The sequence below is a fragment of the Gopherus evgoodei genome, chromosome 10 (genome assembly GCF_007399415.2).
Source record: "Gopherus evgoodei ecotype Sinaloan lineage chromosome 10, rGopEvg1_v1.p, whole genome shotgun sequence".
Taxonomy (NCBI): Eukaryota; Metazoa; Chordata; order Testudines; family Testudinidae; genus Gopherus; species Gopherus evgoodei.
In genome coordinates, this window is record NC_044331.1 from 35,595,698 (window position 1) to 35,620,610 (window position 24,913).

Sequence of the window (24,913 nt, forward strand, 5' to 3'; positions counted from 1 at the left end):
AATACCAAATGTAATCAGTTGGCTAAGGAATTTGCATGTTCCTATTTGACACAGTTTTGAAATGTGTTGGATGGTTATGCTTGGGCTTAGGATGGCGCACAGTTTTTATTTAGATATATTTAAACAAACACAGCACACGAATACTTAATATTCCTTAAAACATGTTAGCCAAAGTAAAACGAGCATTACGAGATGGTATTCAAATAGGCTGATATGGAGGGTGAATTAAAAACAAGCTTCTACAATTAGCTTTATTTTAGAGAATTGTCAGTGCATCATAATACATGTAAAGTGCTATTTCTTTGTTGTTCTTTTGTTAGTGGAATTCCTGCAATGGTGGATTTTGCCGCCATGAGGGAAGCAGTGAAAAATCTTGGAGGAGATCCTATGAAAGTCCATCCTGCCTGCCCAACTGATCTCACTGTTGACCATTCTTTGCAGATTGACTTCAGTAAATGGTATTTAATCTACATAATCTAGTTCTCTTTAATGATTAAATTTTACGGGTAGTCAGTGTTCTCAATAGTGCTTTATTCACTGCTCCTTTGGTAGCACAGAGGTAGCCCATGCAACCGTCATGGATTTACTGTGTAATAATTCACGAATACCATATGCTCTATACATTTGATGTAAGGGGGTTTGCTATATGATTATAAAGTGAATTCATGCAGGGGTCAGTTGCATATATGTAGGAAAGAGGTCTGAGAGAACCACTCATTTACCCACATTTGAGGGACAATATTAGACCCATTTGCTTCTAACCCCCTCTCAAACCCATATTGTGCTCCATGGCCCTGTTACAATCACAGATTGTAGATGCATGGAAACCTAAGACAAAGGGCTTCTTGGGGGATAAAACACATTCTCAAGCTGTGAGGACAGTAGTTGTCAGGAGCTGTTCAGGAGCAAAAGGCTGACAGACACATCCCTAAGGAGGACCTCTGAAGCCACTGGACCTTTTTAAGCTTCCAAGTGATGGTTAAGTTTAAACAGTACTTTGCTTTAAGAACATAAGGACAACCATAATGGGTCAGACCAATGGTCCATCTAGCCCAGTATCCTGTCTTCTGGCAGTGGCCAATGCTAGATGCTTCAGAGGGAATGAACAGAACAGGTAGTCATCAAATGATCCATTTCCTGTCTCCCATTCCCAGCTTCTGGCAAACAGAGGCTAGGGATGCTTCAGAGCATGATTTTGCATCCCTGTCCATCCTGGCTAATAGCCATTGATGACCCTCTTCTCCATGAACTTACCTAGTTCGTTTTTGAACCATGTTACAGTCTTGGCCTTCACAGATCCTGTGGCAAAGAGTTTCACAGGTTGACACTGCGCTGTATGAAGAAATACTGTCTGATCGCTCAGAAAGCTGTCTGGTCCCTGTATTGACTGAGGGTCATACCTCCTGAAGGGCAGACTTACAGGTGCCGAGCCCAGTTGGGCCTGCTGAAAAATCACATTGGTACGCTGGGCTGTAGCCCAAGACTAGGCTGAGACTGGCAGAATTGCAAAATCCCAGCCCAGGCAGTTAGAGGCACAAGACCTCATACCTGAGGAGGTGCATGCAGAGGGACAAGAAAAGGGATCAGAGGCAGTGTTATCATGAGATTGTGTCTGGAAGTTTTGACAGCGTGGAAAAGAAAAGCTTTAAATTATACTTACCTTTTGCCTCACACATGTAACAGTATGTCTACACAGTAAAAGCTGTGCATGTGCTAGCCTTCTCAAGCTACCTTGAATCCAACTAGCATGACTAACAATAGTGGGGAAGACATCACTGTGAGGGATAGCAAGCAGAGTATGTACCATGGGGCTGTGCCAGGCTTGTGCTACCCATGCAGAAGGTCTGTACTGCACTGTCTTCACTGCTTTTGTTACTCTGCTAGATGGAGTGAAGCTAGCTTGGGTAAGCTAGCTGTGCTGTGTAGACATACCCTATGTGATTACAGCTCCTTTTCTTCTTTCAAAGCATGTAGCCTCCCAAAGGGCATATTGACTGGTCTAAACTGGTTAATAGTGATTTCAGTCTCCGGTGAATTGAAAAAGTTCAGAACTGCTGTGAAAGACAGTCTTGTGCATATTTGGTTTTTGGGTGAACCTTTTAAATACATACACAACTCCAATTTTGGCAATGGTAATTTAGAAGAATGAAAAGCAAGAAAGTACAGTAGAATCAAGTTAACCAAGCTTCTCTTATCCAGCTCTCAGTATTAACCAAATCACCAGCCATCCCAGGCTGACAGTAGCTGGGCTCGGGCTGTTAGCCCCAGGTGGCTGGGACTCCTGCTGTCAGCCTGAGCCCCAGCTACCTGGGGCTGACAGCCCGAGCCCTAGCCACCCATTCTCCAGTTTATCCATATTTTTGGTTATCCGATCTGCCTGCGGTCCCAATTAGACCAGATAATCGGGTTTCCACTGTATAGCTGTGAAATTATGATTATTTTGTGATATTGCTTCTCCAGCAGACCAGTTCTTTTTTTAACCCTTCCTTGTGTTTGAAGGGGAAACGCCCAAATTGTGATTAGTTAAGTCTGAAATTATCAGAAAGGCCAAATGTTGGCAGGAGGTCTCAACGTGCTGCTTTCTACTGATATATCCATTTCCACTAGTTCACTGTTGGAAAGTCCACAGAAGTCTGTCAGCAACTGCTAAAGTGTGATATGAGGCCCTTCCCCAGGGTGCTGCATCTGCATAGCTTCCAGTTCCCGCTAGCCGAGAGATTGTGAACTGAGCTTAGATTCAGACAAAATGCCCTGTGAGGTGGTATGGTATCCTGCCAATAGACAATGGAAATTTGTTCTTTTTATTTTAGAGCAGCAGAAACATTGATAGCCCTGTTTTTCAATGTGGCAAATTATTGAATGTAACCATTAGAGGTAAAAAGTCAATCATCTTTCACGGTGGGTTTTTTCAGTGTGTTCCTGTTAAGATTGAGTGTGGTGTAAATAGAGTGTAGTATGGTAAACGTGTAGATGATTTTAAAAATGTTTACCTACAGTGTTTTATGTATGTACTTATATTATTTTCTTGAGCCTGAAGTATAATAATTTTATATTATTAGTATTAAAATGTGTTTATTGCTTGAGCCCTTATTTCCAAAACACAATTAAATATAAAATATCACAACTGCTTCCTTGAGTAAACTGTAGCAAGAGACGATTCCCCAGGGATCTAACAAATGTCGACAGTGCTGCAATAGAGAGTAAAACCAAACACAATCCCCAACCCTTCCCTGAGACAAGACTTTTGTCACATCCCTTCCCTTCCGACCTTGAGTAAACAGTGCAAGGACCATCTGTGTCCTGTTAATAAATGTGGTGTTTGGTAGACCAATCAGGTGAGTAAGTAGTTTATATGGCAGATATTACAGTTCCTTTTAGAAAAGCTAAAGGTCAGTACAGTGTATTTTTGTGTGGTAACCATGATGTATTCTTTGGTTAACTAAACTTACCCAGTGACACTTTACTTTGCACCAAGGTTGTAATAAAATGGTGACCTTTTAGATACAGTTGGTCATTTGTTGGGGGTATTTTTTCAGTAGGAAAATGTTTTTATGCACTTGTTTCATTTTCTGTTTAAAATGACAGTGCAATACAGAATGCTCCGAATCCTGGAGGTGGTGACTTACAGAGGCCGTTGGCAAAGATTTCTCCACATAAAGCGCAGCCTCGGAAGGTACCTTGCAGGGGCCAAACTGGCTGCAAAGGGCCATGTGATGCTGGAGAATCAAGTCGCAACTCAGGAAAATTTTCTGCGCAGATTGAGAATACTCCTATCCTCTGTCCATTTCATCTTCAACCAGTGCCTGAGTATGAAATGCTTTTATTGCTAACATTTAATTGTCAAATCCTTCTTTTGCTGGAGGGAATTATGGTTGTGTTTTACCGACTGGAATGCAGGCCCTTTTTGTGTGCTGTCTCCTAGTTCAGCACTTCCTTTTAGTTTGCAGTGCTTTTGATTTAAATTTAAGGTTGAGCAGAACAATTGTACCATGCTATCAAATGATGCAGGCTTGTCTCCAGAGCAATAGTACAGCTTTTAAAGTGTTTGCCTGCCTTGTGAAAGCCTGTTGGCTAATTATAGCTAGCTTTTTGGAGTTAATTGTAAAATTTAAATATTGCCTACAAAATACAAAAATAAGCTGTCTGTCCTCCACAAAGCAGGCATTGTGCCTTAAGCTGCACTGAAGGAGCCTCTTGGTTGTCATCCAGAATGCCTGCAACAACTGACAGAGATGCTGCTCTATGCTAAATATGCCTTTTTCTGCATCTCCGTCCACTCCACCCAGAAACAGGTCTGAGCATTTAGGATGGTGTCTAACACCACAGGTGTTTGAACTGACCTAAAACAGGAGAAGAACTTAGGTAAAGCATTCTGCAGAGGGTCATTTATCCTAGTGGTTGATTGTCTTTTCAAATCTGAGCTGGAGACTTGCCTCATTTCCTTGTAAGGGCAGTGATACATAGGAACAGTGCTCTATAAATTAGTTAATGTAATAAGGCACAGTTGAGACTTTGGTTTAAATCTGAAAGTCCCTATTGTTTTATATTTCAATGTAAATGATTTACAGAAGGTTTAAACTCCTTTCTTTCCTGATAAGAATTGGACATCCCCATACTAGCTAAGAAAGCAGTCTATATATCATCCCCAAGGCCACAAATAACCTCTAATCCATCTGTCACTGAGTTGAAATGCAGCATTACATCTTGGCTGTATGTGACACCCCACAAAGGCCTCATCTGCTTGACTTTTCCCAAGTTTCATTTATTTATAGGTCCTTTTGCAGCACTCCATCTATGACAATTGCATGCAATAACCCTCATCTTTCAACTGCCACCTATCTTCTCTGATAGATTGGCTAGATCTGTCTTTCTGTGGCTGACATATCTAGAATTCCAATGCTATATCAAAGAGGAGACCCACAACAATACAGTATTTGGATTGTGTTGCAAATTTTATTTAAAAAAATATTTCAATCTCTTTTGCTTTTTCCAGACAGAAACAGAAATGTGATGAGAAAAGTTAAATGTTTTCTGCAATCTGGATGTTGCTGATACCAGCACACCCTTTTCTACCAGCAGTGGCATTCATTAAGCTGCAATTTGAGTGATGATTATCCCTTAGACCTTTGTAAAACAATACACTATATGACTTTCCTCTGTTGCAGAAGAGAAGGGGGGAAAGGTCATGATGTAAAATGCAGCCCTAAAATATAATTTAGAGAAGGGCTTTTATTACTTTCTCTCACAAAAAAGCTCCCAGAGAAGCAGTAGCTATAAAAACACAATCCAGCAATGAATTTCACTCATTTAATAAAATGATGCTTTTAATTACAAACACATATGAACGCAGATGACTAACTTTCCTGTTTAGACACTGTGGTGATGAGCGCCCTATATATAAGTAAATGAATACAGTTCCTGGAAGACATTTACAAATAAATTATATGGTATCTTATTGGTGTTCTAGTCAGCAGTTAGAGGACTAGAGTTGAAAATGAGCAATTCTCTTGCCAGCAATAACATAAATCAGACACCTTATTTCTTTCCCAACATCAAATTGCTTGAGGTAAGCAACTCCTATGAATATCAGTTAGAAGTACCTTCCTTGTTTGACAGTGCAGTTATTGTTGTCCCTCACATGCTGGGAAGGTATATTTTTCTGATGAGTGTTTTTTGAGGTTAATTGTTTCAGGCAAATTAGAGCTAAAAACTCTCATTTATGTTGTGTGTGATGAGAAGACCAGTCCCTTTCTCTGCTGTTTTCAGAGGGCATCTTCTCCTTTCTTCACTTCCTTGTTTGGAAGAAATTGCCTCAGTCGTGTCTAAAAGGATTTTAAAGAATTCTGCTATTTGCAGTGATGAATGAGCAGTCTAGCAAATAAAAGCAACAAGCAAATCTCACTGTTTATCATTCAAAACATGCCATTGTTTATCAATTAATTTTAATTAATTTCTAGGCCTGAAACAGTGTTAAAAAACCAAGAGGTGGAATTTGGCAGAAATAGAGAGAGGCTTCAGTTTTTTAAGGTATGCCATTTTTTTCTACAGCCCTTTTATTATATTTTTTCGTTTGATTTGATGTTTTGTCAAGCTTTCAAATGGCCGTGGCAGTTCATGATGGTAGAGGGGGATTTATTATATCTCTTTCAAAATGTCAGGTTTTCAAGTCAGAATTTTTGAGTGTATATTAGTACAGCTGATTAGTGCATAACATGATGATACAATTTTTTGGAAGAATGCCCAAGTAATTGATGACTCTTAGGCATTGTAGAGCCCTAATTAAGGTGTATGTGGGTTTTTTAAAGGAGGAAGGGTACAAAATATTAATAGAAATAGTAAATAAGTTAATATTAACTGAAATACTGGATTTATTTGGATTTAAACTTTTCCCAAGTGTTTGTAACCCAAATATCGATAGTATGGTGTTCGAGCCTGAGAACCGGAAGTGATGCTAACTGGAAACAAAAGTGAAACTGACCAGACACTAAGGACTTGATACTTTGGGGTGCAAAACATCCTAAATTTCCATTGAAATGAAAGTGTGTTGAGAGCTCTCAGCACCTCAGAATATCTGCCGCAGATTATCTGTCTGCGTCTCTACAGCTTAACTGCTTCATCAGTCCAAAAGTGTTTTCATCTAAAGTGTCAAAGGAATTTTTAGCTGGTAGACAATAGAGCCCATATACTTAAAAGTTGGTACTGTCTGTTGAATCAACAATCATCAGCCTTAAGAGGACTGGAAAGAGGTGCCATATATGAGAGATTTTAAAGCCTAAATACAGCTGAGTTTCGCACCAGCCTTATCCCTAGACAAAGCCCTGATCCTGCAAATCTCTGTTTAAGCCAATAGTCCCATTTAGATCAGTGGGACTACTTCTGAATGGGATTTGGGTACAAGTCATTGCCACTCTGATAACCAGCTAGCAGTTGTGGTGGGGTTGCTTTACTGATGTAAGTCATTTCTCCCTTCCTCTGATTCAGTGTGTTTCTGTAGTGCTTGCTGCTAGCCTAGGAACTTGTGACCTGAATTCTGATCACTATAAGGCAGCATGATGTGCTGCTATTCAGTCAACAAACAGGATACCTAACTATGTATGTTGCTGATTGGCTAGGGCATTTTTCTTCTGTAGTACCATTACATATAATTACAGTAAAAGCTGTTTTATCCGGCACTTCACCAGCCAGAAAGCTCTATAAATCGGCATTTCTGATCTTCATTGGAATTCTGGTTTATAGTCCGGTTAGCCTGGGGCTGGTGCATAGGAAGGGGTGCGGAGTGTGGACTTTGGAGGAGGGAGTTTGGGTGCGGGAGGAAGTTCAGGGCAGTGGGGTGGGGTGCAGGCATGTCAGATCTGGGGGGATGGTCACCTTGGGCGGGTCCCCCCAAGTGGCAACTTGTCCTGGCTACTCCTAGGTGGAGGTGCAGCAGGCAGCTCCGCACTCTGCCCCGCACCGAGCACTAGCTCCACAGCTCCTGTTGGCTGGGAACCACAGCCAATGGGAGCTGCTGGGCCGGCGCCTGCAGGCGGAGGCAGCGGGCAGAACTACCTGCTGTCCCTTCACCTAGGAGCAGCCAGGACAGGTCGCCACTTGCGGGGAGCCGCCCAAGGTGACTGCCCCCCGGATCCAGCACTCCGCACCCCAACCTGCTGCCCCAAGCCTCCTCCTGCACCCAAACTCCCTCCCTCTTAGTTAACCCACATTTTTCACTTACCTGCACCCCTTATTTCCCCAACATGCTTGATAAAACAGCTTTTAGTGTAATTTAACACATAACCAACTAAGAAAGAAAGAAATTAACAATTAAAGTGCAGTTCTACTCTGAAAAGTAACTCTGAAAATTGGGTTTCCATGTTTGTGATCTGAGTTTACAAGTAAACAGGTGACATGGTAAACAAGAAGCAGGCAGCATTATTTCCTGAAAAGGTAAACAAACTTGTTTGCTTTCACGATTGGCTGATCAAGAAGTAGGATTAAGGGGATTTGTAGTCTCTAAAGTTTTACATTGTTTTGTTTTTGAGTGTAGTTATGTCACAAAGCATTCTACATTTGTAAGTTGCACTTTCATGATAGAGATTGCACTACAGTACTTGTATGAGGTAAATTGAAAAATACTATTTCTTTATCATTTTTAGAGTGCAAATATTTGTAATAAAAATAATATAAAGTGAGCACTGTACACTTTGTATTCTGTGTTGTAACTGAAATCAGTATATTTGAAAATGTAGAAAACATCAAAAAATATTTAAATGGTATTCTGTTATTAACACGATTAATCACGATTAATGTTTTTAATCGCTTGACAGCCCTAGTAAAAAGATGTTTTTCTAAGTGTCAGCTTTGCAATCTCAGCCAAGTTTGTGAGAATTAATCTGTATTTTTTGCAATCTCATAAAACATAATCAGTACCGATGGTTCTGCTGGCCAAGTATTACCTTTGGTTACACTTGTGCTTTCCCATTGTCTCAGTTCAGTGACATCTGTATGAGCCCATTGCTTTCATTAGGTTTGTATATATAAGTGATTATGAATTTAGTAAATAATTTTGTTGATGAATAGGAAGGAATAGAATCCAACTCATTCTCTCATAGCCGTAATGGCTTTGCAGTACTAACAGGGGGAATGAAAACCACAGCCAGGAATATCAGATGATGTGTGTTTATATACCCCCAGGAAGCAGATGTGTGGATTTTTACATAGTCACTTTTCAGAGTAGAACCATGTATAAATGCTGAAATTGTGTATATCCCAACTTACTTGAACAGCCAATTGTATGTGAAGAGCAAGTACGATGATGTTCATTTTTTTTTATTCTTTATTATGTGTTCTTTAAAGTTATGTGGCTTTATGTCACTAAACAGAGTTTAGCGCACCTTCTTTACAAATGCAAAACATCCTGGTTGATTTAAATATAACACAATAACCTTTTTTTTTTTATATTCTCTCAAAAATATTATAGTGGGGTTCAAAGGTTTTTAGGAATGTTGCTGTAATTCCACCTGGAACAGGAATGGCACACCAAATGAACTTGGAATATTTGTCAAGAGTTGTTTTTGAAATTAAAGATTTCCTATATCCCGACAGTGTCGTTGGCACAGATTCTCATACAACTATGGTAAATGGTTTGGGGATCTTGGGATGGGGTAAGTATTTGGTTACATGACTTGATAATTTCAATTGCATTTGTAAGTTTTTGGTTTTTTTGCTATCTAAATAGAAAATAATTACTATTTAATACTTTTTTCATATTGGATATTTCTCTGTTTCAAGCCTAACAGCATTTCAGAACTTGAAATTTTATTTAGGGGAAACACATTTTGAAGATAGAGTTTCATGACATACAAATAATGGACTGAAATTGTTTGCAGTTCTTCTAAAAGAAACTAGAAAGATTCCATATAGTAAGGCCAGTTTCATTCCCAGGATAATAGTGATTCACAACCTAAACAGTTGGGTTTTTAAGACATTTATATAATGCATAGATGAACGTTTTGATGTTGTCACTGGAAATCAGTCAAGAACTGTGTATCCTGAGAAGGGATTTGAAGGAAATCATAATATTGCAAAGCTCTTGTTACTGTAGTTAGACGCACATTGGCATGGCAATGTGGGGAAGCTTCCATGGCTATTGTCCATGCTGCATGTGTTCTCTGGATGAATAGAAAACTTCTATACAACACCTTTCACCAGCAATAAATTCCTTTTTTTTCTAATTTAAAGAAAAATAATTATAAGGAAATTAATTCAATGTTCAGATAAATACTTCTTTTTGAATGTGAGTGTGAAATTCAGATAAATATTAGTATAGTTGTTATATAAAATCAGTAGTAGATAAGGTACACAAGGCCAGGAGGATTAAAATGTGATAATTTAAGCAGTAGTTTTGCAAGATTCTTTCATGTCCAATCTTTTTAGTAGAAGACATCTATATTGTACATGTCTTTCAGTTGGAGTCAGATACAAGTAAGGATGTGTTATTTTACAGATTATTATAGCCTTTAACTTCATTAGACTTTAATATGCACTTCAAAATGTTTATTAGGTCAGTTACTTAGCAGAATAAAACCAGTTTAATATTCTCCCTCCAGGTGTTGGCGGTATTGAAACAGAAGCAGTAATGCTGGGAATGCCAGTTGCACTCACTTTGCCTGAGGTAGTTGGATGTGAGCTGACAGGCTTAGCCAGCCCACTTGCTACATCCATAGATGTTGTTCTAAGCATTACTAAGGTAATTTAGAATTCTGTTTAATCCTAAATCAAGCAGACTTTGTTATTGTGGGAGTTCTACCCAAGATGCTTGGAAAGTGAAATAAAAGACATGCGCAGTTTCTGATGCAGTATCATTAACTGTAGCTATATGAAATGGCAAGATCTCTGTTAACCCCTAAGTACGCATCTGCTCATTTAAGTCCTATTTATTTCCTTTTTACCAGTGGTCCCTTAGAGGCCATACATATAACTATGTATTTACAGACATTTTATAAATGTAACTAATGTAATTGTTCCTAGTGAGAGCCTTTACGCAGTCTCTGCAATGGAAAAACCCTCCTGTTTGACTTTTGGCTCCAAAGTGTTTCTTCAAAACCCTGCTTTTGCTCTCAACCTGGGGTAAATCAGGAGTAACTTCACTGAAGTCAGTAATTACAGCAGTGTAACGGAAATGTAGTGAAAGGAAAATGTGGCCCTGTCTCTCTGGATCTCCACTCCTGGGTTTTGTGGCCTTTGGTAAATGGTGTCAGAGTGATTCATGTTGGTATGGTGAACGCTTCCTTTCAGGTCAGATCCTTAGCAAGATTTAATCAGTTTGTATTTTTCAGTTTTTCACTACACTTGGAGTTTTGTCTTTATAAATCAGAAATTGTAAGAGGGGGTAAATATCAATGAGTCCCTGCTCTCCAAGCCCAATGAACTAGTTACAGTGGATTGCAGCATCACACAGAAAAGCCTTGTTTGATTTCTGTTCCCAGTATACCCTAGCTGTGAATGCAGCATGCTTGGCTCCAAGAAATGAGGAGAGTGTAATAATTGGAGATATACCCATCTTCTAGAACTGGAAGGGACCTTGAAAGGTCATCGAGTCCAGCCCCCTGCCTTCACTAGCAGGACCAAGTACTGATTTTTGCCCCAGATCCCTAAGTGGCCCCCTCAAGGATTGAACTCACAACCCTGGGGTTTAGCAGGCCGATGCTCAAACCACTGAGCTATTTCCCCCTACCCTCTTCACAGTTTACCAGCAGCCATGCTAGCCTAAGGAGGACAGGTGTTGGCATCCTGGAAGGATTAGTGAGGCAGCGTACAGTGCCTCAAAATGAATGGGGGTTATCCCAGGAAAATTGGGGGACCATCAGGGATAAGGTAGCACTTAGGTTTCAATGACTGCACCCAACACACCAGTAGTGTCGCTTTGCTTAACTATGTTAGTTCCAGTGTGGTGGTTTTATTTTCAGAGTTGTTCCAGCAACATGTGTTGCTGCTTAGATATTTGTGATTAGTCTTCTCATCCTGACCTCTACAAATATCTTTTCCCTCACGCAGTTATCTCATTCTTGTCATTGCCATCCACTGTTCTCTAAAATTTCACTGCCTTCACAGCTAGGGTACCTTGGGGAACAAGAGAGGGGGAATAGTGTCTAACTAGGCTTTCCTCATAACAGTACAAAACACTGTCACTAGTTCACTGGCCTTAGAGTAGAGCTTTAAATTCCTTCCTCTGAATCTTTACCACCTTGACTACCAAATGAAAAGCCACATGTTGCCTTGTGAATTCCTGACTCGTCCTAGCAACACTTTAAAAAGCACGGTACACTTACTGCTTGAAAATCTGCTGAACTGAGTCAATGCAGAGAGATATCATGAGGGTTTTTACCTCTGTCAGAGTCCAGTCTAAGTGATAAAGTTTTGAAGTTTGTGGACACGATTTAGGTATAAAGAAGTTTTGCACTGTATTTCATTTTGTAAAATTAGTAATGGTTACTAATTTCAAACTGTTGCACCAAACATTCCCTGTAGTATATCTTCTATTCAGATGTTTTATAGTTCTGCATTTCATTTTTAACAGCAACTCAGGCAAGCAGGAGTGGCTGGAAAATTTGTTGAGTTTTTTGGAACTGGCGTTTCCCAGCTGTCTGTAGCTGACCGAACCACAATAGCAAATATGTGTCCTGAATATGGTGCTATTCTGAGCTTTTTCCCTGTTGATAATGTGACGCTAAAGCACTTAAAGCATACAGGTAAGGATGAAATTAAGGTAAAACACACATGATTCAGCATATTAGCATTTTAAACTCACATGGCAAGTATTTTTATCTAAAATTGCATCATGCGTTCCATTTGGACAGTATTTTTCTTCAGGATTATAACCTGCTTGATGGAGATAATGTAATGAGTTCTGCTGTGCAGGAACATTCTGTGTCATGGGGAGCTACTCTGCAGATCCCTCCCATGAATAGCTGCATGGACACAATGGAATTTTAAATTTAATAAAAATTATATTGCTTTAATTAATATCAATTACCTTTTCTGTGAAAGTGGCCATTGGGTCTTGGAGATTATTAGCATGTAAATTTCCTTGTGGCACTGCATTTCATTAATTACGGTTTTTCTAGTTAAGCTAGGAAATAATTTTTTTAAATCTTGATGGATAGCTGGCGTGCCTCTGAAGCTTGTACCAAATCTGGTTATATTATGTCTTCTTTGATCAGTCTGATCATTGCCATCACTGTTCAGGGTCAACTTATTCTTGAGCATGCAGAGGTCTTCTTTGTCAAGACAGGCCATTTTCCCGCCCCTCCATGAGTTATGCTATAAGGCCAGGTATGGCAACATGGTAAAGTGGTTCCTCTTGACAATTAATGAAATCTTCCTTTTATATGATGGGAAAAGATTTGTGAGCATATATTTAAAAATGGTTTGTGCCAGGATGGATTAAACGTGATTTGCCTTGTCACTGTGGACCTCACAAACCATTACTTCATCTAACCAGTGTTTGAAACAGTGTTAGAGACTGAGATATATGTGGTTCAGACCAACCAAGTAAACCATGTTTAATACATATAATCAAAATTGGTTTTAACCCATGTTTAAAATGATTTATAACAATTTGAAAACAAGTTCAGACAGAGTTTGGTGGCTGCCGGGAAACTAAGCCTGCCGAGAATTGTCTTTTGCAGGATTATTTTGGTGTGTCTCAGCTTAGTTGGTTTTTGAGTTATCTTTTGGTTTCTCCCTTGTCACCTCCTATAAAAGTGAAATTCAGTCACTCCTCTTGCCTAATTTGGCTCAAAGGATCAAGAAGTGTTTGCTGATGCTTCCCATAGACCATGTCATAGTGAGAAGGGTATATGCTGAATGAATGTTCCTTTTCTGAGGTCCATCTTAGGCTGCAGTGAGGTGATCAGATGAAAATGAAAAGAGCTCTTAATTATGAACTAATAGTACATATGCTTTCCGCAAGCTATTCAGTTTGTGTAGCTTGTCCGTCTTTGTTTCAAAGATTGAAGTACTGTATTTCACTTTTAGATTTTGTGTCTTCTCAACAAGCTGCTAATAGAACAGAGGTAGAATGTATATGGAAGATTATATGGCAAGAAGACATATTCAGGGCAGTTATTAAAGTGCAAAATCATAATTGTTATGCTCTTCAGTAGTGCTTGATTCATGGAATCCATGGGGCAGCACACAGATTCTGTGCGAATTTGTCAAAATATTTATTTCTGAGAACCCGAGTTACAAGTAAGTTATGCCTTTTTTTCAGTAGCATGCCTTTTCCCATGTCTGGAAATATTTTCCATAGGTTTTGACAAGGCCAAGCTTGAGTCCATGGAAGCATATCTTAAAGCTGTGAAGTTATTTCGAAATAATCAGATTTCTTCAGAGGAACCTGAATATACCCAGGTATTTATAAAATGACTTTTGCTTTTGCAAATATTTGTATTCATTATTCATAAATTATTTTATTGAATTGTTGCCATTTTTAATTGACATTTGTACATGAATATCTTAACTCATAGCTTTGGATAGTTAGATACTTTACCAAAAAAACCAACAACCTTACACACCATAATAAGTATAGGAAAGGCTGATTAATTCCTTTCATCAACCAGCTCTTTTAGGGTATCATATAAGTCTGACTTAATGAGAAATTTTGGCAGCTGGCATCAAAGCTCACAGATTGTTCACGATAAAGGGTTGTTAGTCATACTCCATCTTAAAAATGGAAGTCTCACTTTTCAATGGAAGAACATCACAGAACATTCAAATTTACTAAACTGAATAGGCCCAGTTACCTTGAAAAACTAGGGCTAAATGTGCTGTTACCTATCGGCAGTGTCTCCTAGCACACATTACTGTTTTGTTTTGTTTTTTCTTTTCCAGATAATACAAATAGATCTGAGTTCTATAACGCCATATGTCAGTGGTCCAAAGAGGCCACAGGATAGAGTGGCTATTACTAATATGAAGAGTGATTTCCAAGCCTGCTTAAATGAGAAGGTTTGTACAACTTTGCTTTTAGTGGTTTGGTAGGTAGATGTATTTTAACTCATTTTTTGGCTTTCATACTGAACACAATAGTTTATAAAGTTATAGTCCATAATCTGAAGCATTTATTTTACAAATATTCACTGCCTCAGTGAGTGTCCCTTGGGCATAGCTCTGTGTGCTAACCATCGTAGGAATGTTACTGGGCCTCAAACAGTAGAAAATTTGAATAAAAATTGCAAAAAGCCTCAATTCATATTATGGACCTAAGAATCCACTAAGCAGAAAAGTGAAAATGTTAAGCAATCAGGTGTTCCATACTTCTACAGTTTGTCCATTTAAGTCATTTTTAATTGCTAAATTAGTTAGGTATATGAGTGGGGTTTTTTTTTGAGAATTTCTATTTTAAAGCAAAATTGGGGCAAAAATTATTGTACAGTGCCATTTCTTATGAATGAGTTAAAAATACCTCCAAATCAGCCTCATTGTTTGAAATTGAAACGATGATTCTCAGTGGTTTTGGGAGGTAAATTCAGTTTACCCCAGCTTAATATAACTGTAAATTTAAAAAAAAAACAAAAAAACGTGCCTTAACAACCATGAGCCTCAGATTTCCAGTGCTTTTGAATGGGATCTGAATTTTCAATCCTAACATCCTATCAGGGATCAAGAAGGGCTGGATCAGCACTGAGTCAGAAGTAGAATTGCAAGTACTGTACAGTCAGATTCAAAGGCCACTGAAATCTGTCTACTGCTTCAGTGGGCTTTGGATAAGACCCACAGTGTGTAGCAATCAGCTGTGGTGGACTTGCCTTATGTGGGAGAAAAATCAAAGACTCAGTAGTGAAAAAAAATAGATGATCACAGGGAAACTGTTTGAACTGACTGGGAATGGTGTCTCTGGATGGGCCATGAAGACTTCTGGGAGATTAAATGTTACAGGCCCAGGCCCAGTTTATCTTTAATCCTCTCCCAGTCAAACTTGGCTTGACAGCTTACTGTCTGATTAACTCATCTTTATTATATTTCAGACTGGTATAAAATAGTGCTGAAGAAATGTAATTAATTAGGTTTAGAGCAGGGGTCGGCAAATTTTTGGCCCAAGGGCCACATCTGGGAATAGAAATTGTATGGTGGGCCATGAATGCTCACAAAATTGGGGTTGGGGTGTGGGAGGGGGTGAGGGCTCTGTTTAGGGATGCAGGCTTGGGGGTGGGACTGGGAATGAGAGGTTTGAGATGCAGGAGGGTGCTCCGGGCTGGGATTGAGGGGTTTGGAGAGTGGGAGGGGGATCCAGGCTAGGGCAGGGGGTTGGGGTGTGGGGAGAGGCTCAGGGGTGCAGGCTCCGAGCGGCGCTTACCTCAAGCAGCTCCCGGAAGCAGTGGCATGTCCCTTCTCCAGCTCCTGCGTGGAGGCGTGGCCAGGCAACTCTGCACACTGTCCCATCCACAGGCACCGCCCCTGCAGCTCCCATCGGAGCACTGGAGGGAGCCATTGAAGCATGTAGGAGCCGGAGCGGGGCCGAGCCACATGGTCCAGCCCCCGACCCAGCGCCCCGGATGGAGTGGGACCAAGCCGCGTGGTGCGGCCCCTGACCCTGCTCCCTGGCAGGAGCTCGCAAGCCAGCTTAAAATGGCTCGCAGGCCGGATTCAGCTTGCGGGCCATAGTTTGCCCACCCCTGGTTTAGCGAGTAGAATATCTTGTACATGATGCTGGAGGAATTGTTTTTAATGGACCCATTATGGTTTATATTAAAATAGTCTTGAGCCTTGCCACATGATACATGCATTTCTACTTTTGCAAACTACATATACCTGAATGAATGTCTATTCCTTTAAATAAGGGAATTCCCTTAAAAGAAGGGGGAAAACACTCTAAGGATTTGATCCTGCTTTTGATGCATAGGCACTTATTGCCACACATTTTGTACTATTAACAGTGGCAGTTATAAAGGTATATGGATGAGTGCATCACTGTTCATTTGAGGGAAATGAGTCCTTGCACTCATCTCTGAAGACTTATTTGAAAACCTGTTAGATTTCATTCCACTCATATGACTGAAAAACACTTTTACAGAGTACATGAGTCTTAAGTGACAGTTCACATAATCGTGCTATGATGAGGTACATATCTGTTCAAGTGTTGAATCTGTTATAGTTGTTGAATTGTCTCTGTTCTTGACTTGTTATATATTTTGTCATCTAGATTGGCTTTAAAGGGTTTCAAATTGCTACTGAGAAACAAAATGACATTGTGCCCGTTGAGTATGAAGGAAATGAGTACAGACTGTCTCATGGATCTGTTGTCATTGCTGCAGTAATTAGTTGTACAAATAACTGCAATCCATCTGTCATGCTTGCCGCAGGTATGTTGAGACTGGTGACAACTAACTTTGGTTCACTGTTGCAATCTGGTGTTTACATGGTCTTCGTCAGTTTTGACCCAATTCTGCAAATGCTCAGTGCAGGGAATTCCCAGCGTCCAGACCTTTTAGCTCAAAGTTACACTGTTCATTGTACTTTTAGGCCTGAATTCCTGTTATATGTATTGAGAACTGTGTTAATGAGAAGTGGCCTTTATTGTACACAGTGCTGTGTAATTTCAAAGTTTCTGTGGCCTTATCAGACATCTATAAAAACTAGGTGCCTCTGAAGGTAGTTCTGATAAGTTTGTATTTGGTTATGTCAGATCATAAAGTAAACAGTCTGTTTAGGGCTCCTTTCAAAAGGCTATGGATATCGACATAACCATTGATAGCGTCAAGAGTTTTAATCCTGAATGTAGGGTGAAGTTAGCCTATAGTCAGATGCTAGCTGAGCTTTAATAGCAGGAATTGAAAAGTCAGTGACAGAACTTGGAATAAAACCCAGGCAGATCATCCTTCCATGCTCTGACCACTAGACCATCCATTAAAACATGGAGAAGAGATTTTCTGTCAGGTAAGGACAAGAAAATGGGCATCTGCTTGATCTGAATAAGAAAACGAGTATGACTTATTATTGATAAAACAACTTTGTTATATTACTTGTCTAAGGAATATTACAAATATATACAGTAAATTGTGATTTCCTTTATTTTCCCCTCATCACAGTAATTTACCTACCTTACACCATTTTGGTAGTTATAAATCCGTTGCTCTTCCAATAAATATGCACAAGTCTTATTTAACTATTGCTTTGTTTTTCTTTAGGTCTTTTGGCCAGAAAAGCTGTCGAAGCTGGACTGATGGTTAAACCTTATATAAGAACAAGTTTATCTCCGGGTAGTGGGATGGTTACACATTACCTCAGTTCAAGTGGAGTGTTACCATACCTCAGTAAACTTGGTAAGTTTAACTTCTTTATTCATACTGACAGAGGAAAAGTGGTGCATGTGTAAGTGGATTTATGTATAGTCTTTAGATTTGGCCCCAGTTCCACAAGGTGCCTACTTTAAGCATGTGACTAGTCCCATTGGACTTTGGGACTACTTGCATACTTAAAATTAATCATACACATAAGTGTATGTTGGATCAAGGCCTTGGCACCTGCACATACAATTTACAAGTTGCAGGTGATCTCCTGTGCCTGAGCAGAGCCCTGTTTTCTTTAACAGAGCTCCACAGGACTGGAAGCTTGGATTGTAAATTTTTCAGGACAAGAACTATGTCCTGGCTTGCTTGTCTGAGACACGTACTATACTTTTGACTGCTCAGTAGCAATAATAATCAGACTCAAATCACACTGTGTATTAGCTTTTTTTATGCATGAGCTTTACTGCCGTTGCTTACATTTCACTAAGTAATAGCAATACATCAGGAGATATTCTGGAGACCTGACTTAATTTTTGTAATTCACCAAGACAAATGAAAAGTAATGGGATTTTTAGCTCTTTTCAGTGTACTCACTATAAAATGCCCCGCTACCAAAAAAAAAAAAAAAAATTTTCCCTCAGCTTCAAATGTTTCACTAACACTCATTTTAAATAATTGAATCTGCTACTTACTCCAGTTTTTCAATGCAGGTTTGAGGTTGTTGGATATGGATGTTCAACATGTGTTGGAAACACTGCTCCCTTGCCAGAAGCCATTCGAAATGCGATAAAACAGGTACAGCTTAAAGATTCTGACAGTGCATATACAATGTAGCAGATTCTTTTATACTCAAATTGTCAGGAAATAAAAGAATCTGTATAAAATAATATACTTTGTCCGTGGCTGGAATTTTGCAGTGCATTTGGAGATGCATCTTTGCATGCCAAATGGAGTATATAAAGTGACTAATTTGGTGTCTATAATAAGAAGAAAGTTGTAGTGAATACAACTTTATACTACGCAAATCTCAACTGTAAGATGAAGTTTGTGTATTCTTGCAAGAATTAGTCATATTGTGTGTGATATATACATATGCTAACCTGAGTTTCTGCTATTTTCTTGTCATTGGCAAAGCAAAGTTAATGGGATGTGATACAGAAATGAGCCACTTTACTGTATATCTAGTAATTCTGTGAAGCACAAATGGGTTTTGGAATATTAAAAAAAAGTCACAAGAGTGAGCAGCTTTTAGACAGCTAAATGGTAAGCTGCCTTTAGCCATGTCACTGCTATAAGCTGCTGAGTCCTTAAGGCTGCCGTTAGCAAAGAAAAGGTGGTGATAAAAAGTAGGAGAAAAAAGTGGAGAACTGGTCTGATTGACTTAAGAGGAGACATGAGCAGACCAAGAGTGAGTTCTGTGACTGGGGAGACAGAGTGGGAATAATAGTGGTAGAGAGCAAATTACCTTTCCCTTTAGGGGCCTCCATAAGTAGTTAGGGTGCCTTTAACTTTTTTTAAGACAACAAAAATCTAAGCAAACTGTCATGAATGCACCTATAAGTTTGTGAGGAGTGCTAAGAAATGTATTTGTTTCTACCTTTCAGGGTGATTTAGTTGCTTGTGGAGTTTTGTCTGGAAACAAAACTTTGAAGGCCGTCTCTGCGACTGTGTCCGTGCCAACTACCTTGCTTCTCCACCTTTAGTAGTTGCTTATGCTATAGCAGGCACTGTTAATATAGATTTCCAGACTGAGCCTTTAGGTAACTATTTCTTTATATCTAATATTTCAGAACAGTACCAGTTTTCTTTGGGTGCTTTGGCTTAGAATGTCTGCCTTTTAATGGCAGCAACTTTTGCATTTTCTGTTTTGAAACAGGACTATCAGCCTTAGACCACTTCATCTCCTTTTATTTATACTCAGATATTTTGTCTCATGAGAGAAGGGGGGAAATTAGATATTTCCCCAGTTTTTCACAACGTTTGTTTCATTTAACTGGTATTTGAGCATGCAGGGAGCATTACATTATTATAGTACTAGACAAAGAATGACCATGCTTTTCATTCATAGCGGCTAAGAAATAAAAAATCAGCTGATAACTTTTTTTGGAATCAGCTTTCGCATCTTTGAATAAAGTCTCAACATATATGGGGTTTTTTGTTTGCTTTTGCTTTTGAATAGGCATTGATCCTAATGGCAAAAATATCTACCTGCATGATGTTTGGCCCACTCGAGAAGAACTTCAGCAAGTTGAGGAAGAGTATGTGATATCATCCATGTTTAAAGAACTGAAAGAAAAAATGGAGGTAAGATAGGTCTGTCATTTTAAATAGTTTAGAAAACAGTGCTTTTCTGGATAGCTTTAATGTACCTTCTGGTTGAAACAGCAGATGGTATGGAGGGTTCTAATACCATAATTAAGATTAAGAGACGAAGATATGGCCACCTGTATTCTATTATACTGGGGTTCTTAAACAGTGTATCATATATACTTGTTCATAAGCCGAATTTTTTTTGTGAAAAGGGAAGCACCAGGAAGGGGGTCAGCTTATGAACGGGTATAGAGAGGGAGAGGTGGGACACAGGCCCTCCCTGCCCCCCAACAGAGGGAGCAAGGAGAGGCAGCAGAATCAGAAGGGAAGAGGCAGGGCCAGAGTCTCTCCACTTCTGGCCATACTGCTCTCCCCCTAGCCTCCGAAGTAGCCCAGCCCAGCCCAGCCCACTGGAACATGCTGCCGCCACGCCGCCCGATCTGGCCCGCCGGAGCAGCTCCAGCCAGGCCAGAGGCATCCTCCCCTGACCCTCTCCAGATAAGGTGGGAAGGGATGGGATGGGGAGGGGGGGGTCCCGGGCTAGGGGTAGGGTCATGTGGGGAGTGGTCACGGGTTACTTTCCTGACTCCAGCTTCTCCCCTCAAAAAAATTTCCCCACCAGTTGCTGTCCCGGCCCGTCAGGGTAAGCAGCTGGCGCACCGAGACACTTTGTGTACTTAGATTTACCTCCGTGCCTGCAGATGCTCGAGGTAAACAAATCATCTCGGCCCACCAGCGGCTTATCCTGATGGCCTGGGAGCCAAAGTTTGCTGACCCCTGAATTATAGAGTTGGCTTATGAACGGGTCATAAAATTTTTCCATTTTTACTTATCCATCTTTGAGGGCGATTGGCTTGTAAACGAACCGGCTTATGATCGAGTATATACATTACGTTACGATGGTATCTCCCACAATATAGTATAACCTCAGAAAAAACACAGTTAAAGTTTTTGCTTTAAGACTGTATAAGATAATTGTAAATCGGTTTCCCTGATAGTCTGATTGGCTAATATACTCTCTATTTATAGAAAGGCAATAAGCGATGGAATTTTCTAGAAGCACCAGAGTCAGTTTTGTTTCCATGGGATTTGAAGTCCACATATATCCGATGTCCTTCTTTTTTTGATAAGCTTGTAAGTACAGTGGTTCCATCTAAAATAATATTTTGGGAAGTGTTGAATACTAAAGCAAGGGGAAAGTTGTGTTTCAATAAGCTTTGGTTGTATCTGATCAAGTTGTGTAGCATTAACCATATTTAAATGTCTCTAACTGGTGTTCACCCCATTGGAATGAATGGAGCTTGTGGATGGATGCTCCATTTTTGTCATGAACAAACCAGTTTAAATATGTTTTGTTCTAGGAATCCTGCGGGTAAAGTATGTATTTTCTTTTTTCTGTTTTCCTCCCCTCTCCCTCCACCCCCCCCCCCATAGGCCAAAGAGCCAGTTTCACTACAACCAATTGAAAATGCCCATGTCTTGCTGTATTTGGGAGATTCAGTAACTACAGATCACATATCACCTGCTGGAAGCATTGCAAGGAATAGCGCCGCTGCTAAGTATCTGACAAACAAAGGGTATGGATCTTAACGTATATTTAAGCCCCTTCATTTTCAGTTTAAACCAATTTTTACTCAAAATCTCCCGGGTTTTACAAAAAGTATTAATCATTTTTTTTCTGATTTTCATCCTGCTTTTGTATCTTCAAATATATTTTAAAAACCTTGTTTTATTTGGAAAATACAATACATTGCATGAGATATATGTATTACGATAATACATTAGTTTGTGTATATATGCAAAGCTGTCTGTTGAAGTAAGGCTATGTATTTGTCTAGAAGATACACACAATAAACAAACAGGCACTCACGCAAACTCTGAAGTGTGTGTGCATCTGAATATACTGATGAATCTCACACCCACGTACAAATTTCAAGCTGTTAGCAGATAACAGTTTAAAGATTTGACACACTAAAATGGAAAGAAAACAAAAATCTATCAGAATATGTTTCAGAACACACACAAGTATTCAAAAGGAGAAAAGGATGAAGTCGAGTGCGTGTGCTGCAAATGGTGTGGCCCAATTATTAAATGTAAATATTTATAGGTAATAGTTCTAACCCTACAACAGTAAACTGTTTATTCAAATGAAACGTTTTATTTGGGGATAAGAGATGTATTATTTTCTTAAACTCAGAGGTGACGTTGTGTTTTGGGTTGTTTTAGTTCTGCAGCAAATCATGTTGATGAACAGAATTCAAAGCATTATTCTACTGAATACTTTTCCCCCCATCTTTCTGTCCAGCAAAATAAACCCCTATATTTACCCAGAAAAAATAATAATATATTTGCACTGATTTTTCACCTGTTTTTGTTGTTGTGCTAATAAACACCAATAAATTCCCAGGAAAAATTAAATAAAATAAAAACTAAAAACGAAGGGCCTTACATATATTTTATGAAGCAAATGAATCTACTTTATTTTTTGTCTCAGTGGGGAACTTAATTTACCATATAAACAACTGATCATCAAAATTGCTTTGTTCTGTAAATGCCATTATGCATTAGAGAAATTGTGTATGTCCTGGTTAAAGTGTCAACTGTCATTGCTGTGATTGTAGGCCATCATCAGAAATGTATTTGAAATTTCTTTTGCCATCCGAACAGCTGAAATCTATTTTAAAATATCCCATCAATAAGATAGACCATTGTGAAAGGATAATGGTCTGCTGCCAAATCCATCTCAAAACATAGATGAATTGTTAATTTACAAAGCAGATAGCACTAGTCTTGTGCTAATGTTCTATTCTATGTACATTGATTTTACATAAGAATTATGATGATGCTTTCACTTGATGGGTGTTGAACACAGTATAGGGACAATTGCTTACTCCACTATTGTTGCAAAATTATTGTCCTTGGCAAAGAGAGCAGACTGGCAAACAGATGCACGGAACACATCAGAGACCAGCTTGTTCATAACATGCCTTGTTTAAAGACTGACTTGCCCCTGTAAGAATGTGAATTTGGCTGAAGGTTTGATGTTGAACACCCTTAACTCCCAGTGAAGTCTGAGGGTACCCAGCTTTTCACAGGAGGTGCAGAGCTCCTCACAGAATCAGACCTTCCATTTGGTAGCACTTTACACAGACTAATTGTACTGTACTGCACCAACAAACTCCGGTTTATCAGCCAAATATCTCAAAATAATGGCTTCCGATGCCCACTGTTTGCCCATAACTATCTCCCTCAGTCTAAATGAAGGGTACTCTGTAGAATGAATTCACCTTCATTGCCAACTCAGCTATCTCACTCGTGAGACTAGAACGTGCAGATACTGCTCATGTCGATTTCTTCTATAGACTGCTTAACCCATTTTTGTTAGAAAATTAGTCCTCTAGATTTTCACCAAAAAGCCACTTAAAACTCAGTTCAGTTACGGTTGTGATGTTCATTAGCTAGTGCTCTATACCACCTAATGGTAAAAACCCTCCAAAACAATAGAAGTAGACTTTCTGTTGAATATTAAATACTGTCTTACGATATTTGTAGCCTCACACCTCGTGAATTCAACTCTTACGGAGCTCGAAGAGGTAATGATGCTGTGATGACCAGAGGTACCTTTGCAAATATCAAGCTTTTGAATAAATTCATAGGAAAACCAGCTCCAAAAACAGTTCATTTGCCATCAGGACAAATGGTGAGCATGTATTCATTCAAATGACTCAATTAAGGGCAATGGGTTAGAGCTTGTCTAATGATTTCACTTTCTTTTTTCTGCAGCTAGATGTGTTTGAAGCAGCAGAGTTGTACCAGAAAGAAGGCATTCCTTTGATTATTTTAGCAGGGAAGAAGTATGGACTGGGGAGCTCAAGAGACTGGACTGCAAAGGGGCCTTTTTTACTGGTACTGTTATTCTCATTAAGTTAGTTTCAAATGTATTGTTTTAAGATGGTCTTTAAGCATCAATTCATGTTAGAAGCTGTCTTCAGTTTAAATTTAAATATTTGCAAAATACTGTTTGCTTGAAAATCTATAATCTGTAATTTTTCCTTGGTAGGATCTGCATAGAAGAAAACAGGTGGTTACAGGGCCAGCGTATTAAATTTCAGAAATGTATAATTTATCGGGTTTGACCCACAAAATGGAGATCCAACATAAGAAATTCCAGACTTAGCTAGATAAATCTCACACACAGAGAGAGAGAGTGAGTATTGGTCATGGGCCCCTGGTCCTGTGGAAGTGCTCTGTGCACGCACACAGACAGACACACACACACACCCGCACCCACCCAGCTCTCATAGCGGTTAGTGGGAATGAAGGGCAGGTTTTGTAGTAGGTAAGGTAAGAACCAGGCATGTCCAATAAACCAGACTTCCGCCAGTTTATGATACAGGAGTCTGGAAGTCGCTGCATCTGGGTTGATCAGAAGAATATTTGGTGTTCATTTGAATGGTTGTTTTCATTAAACTTCATTATTATGCATACTGCTGGACTGAAATCGGAAACCAATTATTTTATTTACATTTTATAGGGGGTTAAGGCAGTTATAGCTGAAAGCTACGAGAAGATTCATAAAGGTCATTTGATTGGAATTGGCATAGCTCCACTTCAGTTCCTTCCGGGGGAAAATGCAAATGTTTTGGGCCTCACTGGCAAAGAACAGTTTTCTGTATCATTTCCTCAAGAGCTGTTTCCAGGAATCACATTGGATATTAAGGTATTTTAAAAATATAACATCTCTATCTCAGGGTGCAGACAATTGGAATTATGAAGTAATATGCTGATTTACTTGAAAAAGCAAATATAGTCTTTCCTTCTGCTTAAACTTC

At 39.4% G+C, this 24,913-nt stretch overlaps 1 protein-coding gene and 1 long non-coding RNA gene across 5 annotated transcripts in view; one reads left to right on the top strand and one right to left on the bottom strand.

Annotated features, from left to right (window-relative positions):
- The window catches only part of IREB2 (iron responsive element binding protein 2), a 37,493-nt gene that overhangs the window by 8,564 nt on the left and 4,016 nt on the right, over positions 1-24,913 (top strand). Inside the window, 19 exon segments of the mRNA XM_030577222.1 lie at positions 321-458; positions 3,586-3,807; positions 5,958-6,027; positions 8,960-9,143; positions 10,089-10,228; positions 12,059-12,230; positions 13,793-13,893; positions 14,374-14,490; positions 16,685-16,844; positions 17,670-17,804; positions 18,481-18,566; positions 19,376-19,412; positions 19,415-19,531; positions 19,951-20,075; positions 21,111-21,215; positions 21,516-21,658; positions 23,634-23,781; positions 23,865-23,987; positions 24,616-24,801. Of these exon segments, the coding sequence (XP_030433082.1) occupies positions 321-458; positions 3,586-3,807; positions 5,958-6,027; positions 8,960-9,143; positions 10,089-10,228; positions 12,059-12,230; positions 13,793-13,893; positions 14,374-14,490; positions 16,685-16,844; positions 17,670-17,804; positions 18,481-18,566; positions 19,376-19,412; positions 19,415-19,531; positions 19,951-20,075; positions 21,111-21,215; positions 21,516-21,658; positions 23,634-23,781; positions 23,865-23,987; positions 24,616-24,801 (2,509 nt within the window).
- The window catches only part of LOC115658396, a 31,128-nt gene continuing 11,508 nt past the window's right edge, over positions 5,294-24,913 (bottom strand). For 3 of the 4 annotated variants that reach the window (XR_004002266.1, XR_004002263.1, XR_004002264.1), the window contains 2 exons: positions 19,980-20,057; positions 5,294-5,822 (listed from right to left, as the gene is read on the bottom strand). This is a non-coding gene — a long non-coding RNA (uncharacterized LOC115658396). Of the gene's footprint in view, positions 5,823-19,979; positions 20,058-21,951; positions 22,058-24,913 lie in introns of those variants that run through there. The other variant, XR_004002265.1, reaches the window with a different exon arrangement.